At 31.5% G+C, this 10135-nt stretch overlaps 3 protein-coding genes across 4 annotated transcripts; 2 read left to right on the top strand and 1 right to left on the bottom strand.

The window, feature by feature from the left end:
* Nucleotides 1–213: 213 nt before the first annotated feature.
* Nucleotides 214–1965, top strand: LOC145752098 (ubiquitin-ribosomal protein eS31 fusion protein). Its single transcript, XM_082568309.1, has 5 exons — nt 214–258; nt 515–571; nt 965–1019; nt 1334–1551; nt 1803–1965. The coding sequence occupies exons 2-5, from the start codon at nt 524–526 to the stop codon at nt 1947–1949; spliced, it is 468 nt and encodes a 155-aa protein (XP_082424435.1). The 5' UTR covers nt 214–258; nt 515–523; the 3' UTR covers nt 1950–1965.
* A 452-nt stretch (nt 1966–2417) lies between these two features.
* LOC145753193 (apoptosis regulatory protein Siva-like) lies at nt 2418–3651 on the bottom strand. Of its 2 annotated transcripts, none has more exons than XM_082569593.1 (4): nt 3514–3651; nt 3190–3372; nt 2688–2817; nt 2418–2582 (listed from the first exon to the last, which is right to left on the bottom strand). In XM_082569593.1, exons 1-4 carry the CDS (start codon nt 3629–3631, stop codon nt 2534–2536), a joined length of 480 nt encoding a protein of 159 aa, XP_082425719.1. In that variant the 5' UTR covers nt 3632–3651; the 3' UTR covers nt 2418–2533. The 2 variants fall into 2 exon arrangements, with proteins under 2 accessions (XP_082425719.1, XP_082425720.1); XM_082569594.1 differs by having other exon boundaries at nt 3208–3372.
* A 1065-nt stretch (nt 3652–4716) lies between these two features.
* On the top strand, nt 4717–9707 carry LOC145752905 (polyunsaturated fatty acid 5-lipoxygenase-like). The gene is made up of 14 exons (XM_082569270.1): nt 4717–4848; nt 5082–5265; nt 5343–5471; nt 5653–5775; nt 5963–6091; nt 6418–6505; nt 6627–6783; nt 6852–7112; nt 7301–7493; nt 7704–7912; nt 8172–8256; nt 8690–8862; nt 9355–9453; nt 9528–9707. Exons 1-14 carry the CDS (start codon nt 4717–4719, stop codon nt 9705–9707), a joined length of 2142 nt encoding a protein of 713 aa, XP_082425396.1.
* Nucleotides 9708–10135: the final 428 nt, after the last annotated feature.

Genomic DNA, 10135 nt, shown 5'->3' with positions numbered 1-10135 from the left:
AAAAAGAACTTATTTAATATATTTTTTATAATCCAAGTAGTAATTAATAATCAATTTATAAAATAACAAAATATGTTATTTAAATAAAATATTGTTTTTATATTATTTCTAAATAAAAATAATTAAATACTAAAATTCTGGGTTTAAATCGAGGATAAAGTTATATGATTGGCTCGATGTGAAAATAAAGTTTCACTTTGTGGACCGAGATTAATTGGCACGAGGTTTCCTTTTTTTGTTTTGTCGCGGTTCGAACTGGTGAGTTAAATTTTGTTTGTTTTTAAGACCTAATTTAATTTATTTCCCCATACTTAATTACCCATATATTGTGTTATATTATCGGTATGCCATCTGAACTATAATTACCTCTTTACACAACCGAATAAAATCATTTTAACCGAACAAATTCGTTCGATTTTTAATTTTTTCCCGTTTTAAATATCGGCCATATTGTAGTCTGTTCTCATGTCTAGGCAACCATAACCATGGTTACTAAGGATGATATGTTTTACAGACCAGCAATATGCAGATCTTTGTCAAAACACTCACTGGAAAAACGATCACTTTAGAGGTATTATACGGGACCGAATATTTTAATAAATCGTCTGATCATTTGCAATTTAGTCCACACCGTTTAAAATTTTTAAAATTGTGTTTTTTATTGCCATTTGTCACAATGATTTATATTGTTTATGAAAAAGTAAAAACTTTGGAGATTAAATTTGTTAAAACATTGGTCACATTTAGTTACAACCCTTATTTTATCTGTTTTGTGTTTAATTCTTCTTCATGATATGATAAATAAAGCAGTTATACACTGTTAAGTTTTGTATGGCATTTTTTAAGTCTTGTATTTATTATAACTTATTAGTTTGGTTAATGTTGACTGTTTTGCAAACATTTTAACTAAGTTACTTAAACTCATATTTAATCGTTTTTTAAATTGTGGTTTTCATAAATTTAGGTTGAATCCTCAGATTCTATTGAAAATGTAAAAGCAAAAATTCAGGACAAGGAAGGTAAAAATCATTTGTTTATTGCTTAAATATTTTAAACTCATTTGTAATTCTGTAATTGAACAAAGTGTTTAAAGAAGTTGCGATGATGTTAAACTTAGGACACCATATGAAGATAATGATTCAAAACCTTTATCACCTTTACTGAGCAACTTCTTTATCAGATATAATGTCATAAAAAATAAAATTGTTTTTTTAAAAAAAAAAATAGGGTTTTTATGAGTCATGAATATAAAAGCTTAACTTTCTAATTATTTAAAAGTTTTTCTGTGTTTTGAATTATGCAACAATTTGTGAATAAGTTTATTTTCCACCAGGCATTCCCCCTGACCAACAACGTTTGATCTTTGCTGGAAAACAACTCGAAGATGGACGAACATTGAGCGACTACAACATCCAGAAGGAATCCACTTTGCACTTGGTGTTAAGGTTGAGAGGAGGAGGTAAGAAGAGGAAGAAGAAGAATTACACGACTCCCAAGAAAATCAAACATAAGAGAGTAAAAGTGAAGCTTGCTACACTCAAGTACTACAAGGTAAGATTATATACATTTTAGGGTTTATTTAGGAAGACTTTTGTTGATTTTTAATTTTTATGAATAACATTAAGTTGTTTAACTTGATTTCAAGTTGGTTGTGATTACATAAAAAGTATTTGCATGTCCGTATGATAAACCATGATATCAATACTTTAAATTATGAACCAATATTTTACTGGTTTAAAAAACTGAACTAAACAAACCACTCCTTCAGGTGTTTAATTTAAACCAATCCCCCTTTTTAATAGGTTGATGAAAATGGAAAGATCACCCGCCTCCGACGTGAGTGTCCCACCCCAGAGTGTGGAGCGGGAGTGTTTATGGCATCCCACTTCAACCGACAATATTGTGGAAAATGTTCGCTCACTTATGTCTTTAAAGCTGAGGACGAATAAATAATTTCACCTGAAACTTTGTGGTTAGTTTGTGAGGAAGTTTAGTGGCACTTTTAAGTTAAGCAGCACAGGTTTTGGTTGTATTATTTTAAAACACTAAACTAGGCTTAAGGGCTCTCACTTACAAAATGTACAAAATAAATGAATTTTAAAATACCTTGATCCGGTATATTTTATGCGTACTCCTTAACGGCTATTTTGGTTAATTTATATAGTTATTCTCACATTAATAATATAGATGCTTGAGGTACAAAATTTTGATTAAGGCACACATTTCCTAGGACAAGGCCATTAAGTTCTTGAAATTTGCATTGATTACAAAATCCAGAATGACTTGAAATATATTAAAATATTGCCTAATTTTTGCCATTTTAAAGTCCATTGGTCCAGGATTTAAAACTCTCTTACACTTAATGCTTGCTGCAAAACCACAACCATAATATTATAAAGGTCTTTTTATCGAGGCAGTGAAAAAAAAACAAATATCAAAAATAGAAAACAGTTTCAATAACACAAAACAATATACAGCACACTTAACTATAATGAAGTAGATTTATAAACATAATTTGTCGTAGATTTAATCTTCACGTTTTGCAGCTCAAACAAATTGAAATATCGTTGTGAGAGTCGTAACTGTAATAAAAGAAAGGTTTTTAAAAAAAAGCAGAGTAAACGATTTAATACAAATGTTAACCTAAAGTCAAATTAAATACATTTTACCAAGTGTTTAATATTTACCTTCTAATTGAACAGAGTGAGCAGAAATGTTGGTCGCAAATATCACAGATATTTCCACAATATGAGCAAGTTAAACTTTCACAAAAATAACATTTTACTTTGCCATTCGTATGTGAGCAAACATTCGTACCTAAAATTCAAAAAAAACATTCGATAAAAACCGTGCTCCAAAAATAGTTTTGTTTTACAAACAATTCAAATATCATGCTAACAATCATTTAAATTTACTACAGCCATTATTCTGAATGGCCTATTTATATATATATCTTTAGCCTCGGTGTGGAAAGATCGAATTCACAACCTAAACATAGAGTAACAGCTGTTTCATATTTGCCCAATAATTAGGTGCTGGCTTCCTAACTTAAAAGCGATATAGCATAAGAGCAGTTGGGATCAAACCCATGACCTCATGTAACTACTACACCAAATGATAATACGAAGTAAATAAGGCAAACAATATTTGACATTAAGTTAACAACCAATTAATTAAGCATGCAGTCACCTAGCTTAGCTTTCATACGTTTTTCACTGCATGGTTTTGTTGATGGAAAAAATGAGGTTATAGTTTTATGGGGTCTGTTGTTGTTTGCAATATTTTCCTGCTCAATTATTTCTTTGTTTTCTTGTTCTTGGGGTTTAGAGTAATATTGCTTGGCTCCTTTCAGCATCAAATCTTTGGTGTTGCCTAAAAGTTAAAAGTTTTTATTTTTAAAGTTTTGAAAAAAAAATTCTTAATTGTATCAAAAATAATTTCATAAATTAATCTAAGCGAAAAGTTTAGGATGTTATTGAAACAAATACTTAAGTGAAAATTAGAAAAAATTACCATGAATTTGGTTTTTGTATTTGAAGCCATCCACTCCGAATGCGACTTCTTTTGGGCTAATATGAGTTTTCATTTGTAGCGGAATGTCGTCGACCCACGGGCTTCTTCGTTTCGGCATTTTTTGGTTTTAATAAAATCTATAAAATTAAAATATTTTGTCATTTTTATGAGTTAAAACTAAATATTGTGATAAAACGAATATCTAGTACGTGTTAGCCATGCTTGTGCCAAATGCAGTTTGTTAGAGTTTACTAAACTCGCTAATGTCATCTACAAACAAAATTGTTTTCGGGTTTTGTTTATTTTTGCTTGGGCGCGAAACAGACGTTTTACTGATTTGTGGCAGATGTCACGCGCCATTTTGTAATATTTTCAAATAATCTAAACTTGTAAAAATTTCTAAACAACATTTAGTTAGAGTCCTAATACTTTAATAATGAAGGCTGAAGTGAATTTAAAACATTGATAAAGGTTCTACAAAAGGTAAGAAAGTTTTTTTATTAATTTTAATAATTAGACAACTAATTACCCAATATTTTATTTGTTGTATCAGCTTAAAAGTTTCCTATTTTTACTTTAAGTTTTTAGAATTAGCATAATTTATTTTTAAAGCTTATAGGCACAACTTAAGGTTTTAAATAGCAACCGTTTAAAAGATTAGGTTATATTCTCAATAAAAAGAATTTTAAGAACTTGTTAAAATAGATTTACCTTATGTTTATAAAAATATTATCCCAAACTGTTACATAATTAGGATTAAAACATAATTACTTAACACAAAAGCGCACATGTTACACTGAGGTTGTTTAAACGTGTTTACTTTTGTGACGTCATTAATACATCGATTCTTAAGTAACGCTGACGTAAAAAACAAAGGGGATTTACCAAAAATATATGAGATTAAGGTTTGCATTTTATATAAATACAAGCAAAATAGTTGCAATGTTTACAAAGCAATTCAACTATAAGAGTAAAACACTTGCAAGATATAACCGGAAAAGTTTTAGCCTAAAATTTTAGAACAATTTTGGTTCAGATTTTATAATTATGCAGACGTTAATAAATGTTAGAAATTATGAACATATTCAGCATTATTGACAGTTTAACATAAAGCTATATAAATAATTTAAAATAACATATTTTTTGCAGCTTACAATTTAAAATTATCTTTTAAGAAAAACTTTCAAACTTTAAACTTTCAAAATGATGGAAAACTTTCGACAAATGAAGTCCAGTGCGATGCAAAAGGTTCATCTTCCAACTAACGTCCATCTTCCCAATCCTTTCAAGGAGGAAAACTCTGGGAATAAAGTCAACTACAACGTCACTGTCACGGTATGTTGCTTGCATCTAATTGCCCATATATACTTCTAAAAGTGGTTGTCTTATTTCTTATCACATTAGTTTCTATCTACAGATAGTAAAAGTGCCATCCAAGAATGGTTTGGCATTAGTATATAAGTTAGCTAATCAGTTAAAAAATTAATTAAATATTTAAATAGTAAAAAACATTTAAAATAACAGGCACCAATCTTACAATGTAATAAACTATGACATTTTCATTACAGACAGGAGCGATGAAGTTTGCTGGGACTGACTCTACAGTCTTCATCGGTTTAACCGGAGCAGGAGGGGAGAAGAGTGGGTTGGTGAAGTTGGATCGCTCCTTCCACGATGACTTTGAACGGGGTAGTGTTGATAAGTTTAAGGTCAAGATGGAGAACGTGGGGAAACCTGTTATTTTAACGATAAGTGAGTTTAATTTTTAACTTGTGTCTACTATTTTAATTTTTACAATTTCAATTAATCATTAATTTTTATTGTTTTAGAACACGAAGAACATGGAATGTTCGCTGATTGGTTTGCTAGTTTGGTTACCATAGAAAAGGATGGCGACACCTACAGGTTTCCTGTTAATATGTGGGTGACAGGGACAGTGGACGTTCCGATTGGGACTGGTAGGTTTTGTTTTTTTTGGCGTTAAACAATTGTGAAAATTATTTGATTTGTTTTTGAATATTTCTTACTCTTGGTGCGGCTCAAACTTAAAACCTTTTGGTTAGTAGTCCGTTATCATGATCGGTATCTTACACTACCATTTTTTTTTATACTCATAGTTGTAACATATTTTGTTTTTAGCCAAACTTCCCCACCAGGAGGACAACCCAGTTTTGATCGCTTTCCGCAAGAAGGAGCTAGAGAAACGTCAGAACGAGATTAAATGGAGACCGAAAGATGACGTCAATGCAAGAGGAATGCCAGGTATAACTTGTTGATAGTTTTAAGTTATTTTTTGTTACACTTTTATGCCAAAAGTTTTTGATATTCGTGATGTCAATTGACCTTTTCAATTCAGAGTTCAAATTTAGAAAACCTTCTTAAATTCTGCCCCAGTTTTTAAATGGTATAAAGAGATATTTATATAAGAAATAAAACTTACAACATTTAGGTTATATCCTCGCTGAAACACAAGATGATTTGCCTCGTAATTTGAGGTTAGATGAAGGAATGAGCAAGGATTTCGACGAGGTCAGGAAGTTGCCCAAACCGTCAACTCACTTGTTCGATAAGTTCCATGGTGAGTCTCAACTCTGTTTGTTCGGTGATTTTAAAACAAATTAACACAATTATATTCACTGGCTACAAAACTTTAAAACATTTTGTGTAACTAGGTATAATTACTTACGTTTTAAATTAGTTTTTAACTATTTATAAAGCTTTAAATGATATTTAAACATTAACTATTTTATCTAGTTCTTATGACACTCGTTTATTTACTAAATGAACAAATAAAGTAACACTTAGTTGTTGTTTTTAAACTGTTTTTAATTTTAACAAGACTTGTAACTTTTCACTTCTAAATAGCCGATCTAGGCTTAAAATGTTGTTTTGTTTTGCCTTCAGATGTGTTGGATAAATGGGACAACTTGACCGATATCAAAAACATCTTCTACCATCCTAAAATGCCCAAGATTCCAGACTTTCAAGCGAAGTAATATTTGTTAATTGTTTTGCAACAATATCTTGTAGTTTTCATCAAATAAAAAAACAATGAATAAAATAAATCGAGTTTTAATTTTTTGCATAAATGACGTCACAATTAAACTTTTCAGTTGGGAACGAGACGAGGAGTTTGGACGACAAGTCATGAACGGTTGTAATCCTCTTCTTCTTAAACGTTGTGACGTCATACCCGATAAATTCCCCGTCACTAATGAGATGGTGACGTCACAGTTAACACGTGGTCTCACTTTGGAGCAAGAAGTAGCGGTGAGTTCGTGAAAAAAATTTTAAAATATTAAAAATTATTTAAAATATTAAAATTATTTATCATTCAGGAAGGCAACATCTACTTGGTTGATATACAACTTTTGGAGGGTCTCCCATGTGGGAAAAACCCCTTGGACAACACTGCCTACTTCTCTTGCGCCCCTATGTGTTTGTTGTACTTGAATGGAAAGAAAGATCTGGTTCCGATAGCGATCCAGTTGTGGCAGCAACCGGGACCGAATAACCCGGTTTGGAGACCGGACGATTCCGACTCTGATTGGTTGCTGGCGAAGATTTATTTAAGGAATGCGGAGAGTAATTTTCAAATGGTGAGAAAAAAAATTTATTTTATTTTCTAATGACTTGATCGAACCCGAAACTTTTCGTCTTTACACCACCGACCAATACTAAGAGCGAAATGCGGCATTAGTGCGGCTCGTACTCGAAACCTTTTGGCTCGTAGTCCGACGCTATGACCGGTTCACCACACTAGCTTTTTATTCGTTATTATTTCCAGATTGTTGAAAAGATGTTCTACTGTCACATAGTGTTGGAACCATTTGCTGTCGCCCTCAATCGATGTCTGTTTACGTCACATCCGGTTTACAAACTCCTGCAACCTCACTTCCGGTACACTTGCGCCGGAAATGTCGTCATAAAGAAAAACTTGTTGAAGAACGGAGGACCGGTCGACAAATTGCTTTCCTACGGTAAGTGTTCATCTAAACATGAGTAAAGAATCGTGTTTTTTTAAAGTGGTCATCGTTCTTAAATAACCTTTACTTTTAACAAAATTCAATTAAAGATTTCGCCTGCTTTACTTTGAATCTTCTTGTTAAAGATTTCTTTTACCTGCAACGATTAAAACCCATTTATGAAAATACCTGCAACTTGTTTAAAATTTAATTTAACTTTTCTAGGAGGAGGTTCGCTTCAGTATTTGATTTGCATGGCTTTTAAATCGTTCAACCTTGACCAACTCCATATCCGAAAACAACTTACCGCTAACGGCACTGGAGAGCGTAAGAAACTACCGGGTTACCACTTCCGGGATGACGCTTTCTTGTTGTGGGATTCGTTGGAAAAATTCGCGCGAAAAATTTTGAAAATTTATTACGACGCTGACCAGGTTCTATTTATTTAAAGTTAAATACGATTTAATATATTACTGATACATTACCAAAAAATTTTACCGAATGGTCGTTTAAGATACCCTCTATTAGTCCCTATTTACCCCAACCACCTTTAAAAAGATATTATTTAATTTTTTTAAATTTTCGATGTAAATTTTATTAAAAACTTTTTTTTTGTTTTGCTTTCGATAATTTTAGTGATTAAACTATATCTTAAACGTAACAAACACTTAACCTCTTAATCTTGATTATTAGGACGTGGAAAGAGACGCTGAACTGATCAGTTTCATTCAAGAAATAAGAAAAGAGGGATTCTTATGGGAGGATGGAAACGCTAGAGGTAGAAAGACTTTAAAATAGATTTTGTTTGTTATTGACCAAAACTTGATATATTTTGCCATTTTACTGGCATCATAGTGTAGTGGGACACTTGGGTTCACCGCATGGAGTTCTGGGTTCAATCTCCACTGCTCTCATGCTGTAGCGCCCTTGAGTAAGGCGCTATAAACGGTATAAACTCCTGCTGAGCCAGCACTTAATCAGCAGCATAATTATCGGGCAATTATAATCTATAATATTCCAAACTACCACAGGCAACTCAAGACTGGGTCGGGGTAACTGTAGTTTATCTATGTTTAAGACGTGAAGTTGATCTTACCACATTAAAAACAAATAAACATTGGACAAATAATATTTTTAACCCAATAACTTTATAGTAAGTTGTACTTTTTTTGTACTATGAATCACTTTTTATTCCATCTTTTCGATCTCAGGAATTCCCGACGTGATTCGCTCAATTGAACAATTAGTGGAGTTTGTGACGTGTATAATATTTACGTCATCATGTCGTTATGCTTCGGTGAGCAACGGAATGTTTGATATAATGATGAACGTTCCAAACGCTCCTCTTAACACCTCTCTACCGCCACCTGTCGAGAAAGGAAAAGTAAGATATTTTGATCAATTATATTTGACTTAAAGTTTTTAGGACGAAAATTATCCAAACCGTGTTTTATTCGATTTTTGTTTTACATATATTTTAAATCTTTTTTACATTAAAAAATCCAAGTAATTTTTTGTAATTTAAATGAGTTATTGTTATATTTTGAACATTATTATTGTGTTCACAACACGTATATTTGCTCGCATTGCATTGGAATTTTTTTACTTAATTAGTCAATCAACGATTTACAAGATGAAGTTCTTCGTAATTCTGACTAAAATTTCGACTGGTCCAAGTCAAATAACGACATTAAATATTGTTCAATTGTTTGTAAATGTAAACTTAATTTTTGTAACTTTGTTTACTTGTCAATTTTCCATATTAACCCTAACACTGTCAACCTATTAGATTTACACAAAATTGATTATACTTTATAGCGTAATGGACTAAAGAAATGAACTTGTTTAATTTAACTTTTACTCTAATATGTTACAGTCTACAAACGACACAATTCTTCAAACTCTCCCAGACAAATCTCTAAGTTGTATACAAGTTTCAGTTGTTCATTTGCTTTCGAAACCGGTTGAAGAAGAGGTAGTTTGAATTGATTTAAAAGATTTTGTCCATTTTTATTACTTTTAACATATTCTAACTATGTTTACCTTTAGGTTTACTTGGTTGACTACCCAGCTAATCTGTTTAACGAAGACCAAGCTCAACAAGCAATCACTGAATTAAGGGATGAACTTCAGCAACATTCTGCCACAATAAGGGCCAGAAACGGAAGCTCAAGTATTCCGTACGAATATCTTCTGCCAGAAAGGATTCCAGTTGCATCAGCAATTTGATGTAGTTTGTAATTTAAAGTATTTTTGTTTTTATATCTATAAATGGAATTTTTTAACGATTACTCTTACAATTTAAACTTATAATCAATAATTAATAAGTATTTTCAGTACGTTTTACTCTAAGTTAACTTGTGTAAATATAAATTTACATTTGTAAGTCGCTTTAAATTGTACATCAGTTTGTGTATTTTATCAATAAACTATGTTAGCATAATATTCAGTAATTTTGAATCTTATTAATTATTAAAATCAAGCTTTTTAGTTAGTTTTGGTCATGTTTTATTTAGCAGGGGTTTTGTATGTGGTTTGGAATATTTTAACAAAGCTTTAAACTTTGACCTGGTCTGTGTTGGCCTCATATCTTGTTACAACTGGCTAGACTTTAAAGTGTGCAAATTTAAGCAAATATTACAAATTAAATTTAAACA

This window comes from Corella eumyota, chromosome 5, assembly GCF_963082875.1.
Source record: "Corella eumyota chromosome 5, kaCorEumy4.1, whole genome shotgun sequence".
NCBI classification, from domain to species: domain Eukaryota; kingdom Metazoa; phylum Chordata; class Ascidiacea; order Phlebobranchia; family Corellidae; genus Corella; species Corella eumyota.
Note: the sequence above shows the minus strand (reverse complement) of the source record. Positions and strands in the feature narration are given on the sequence as shown.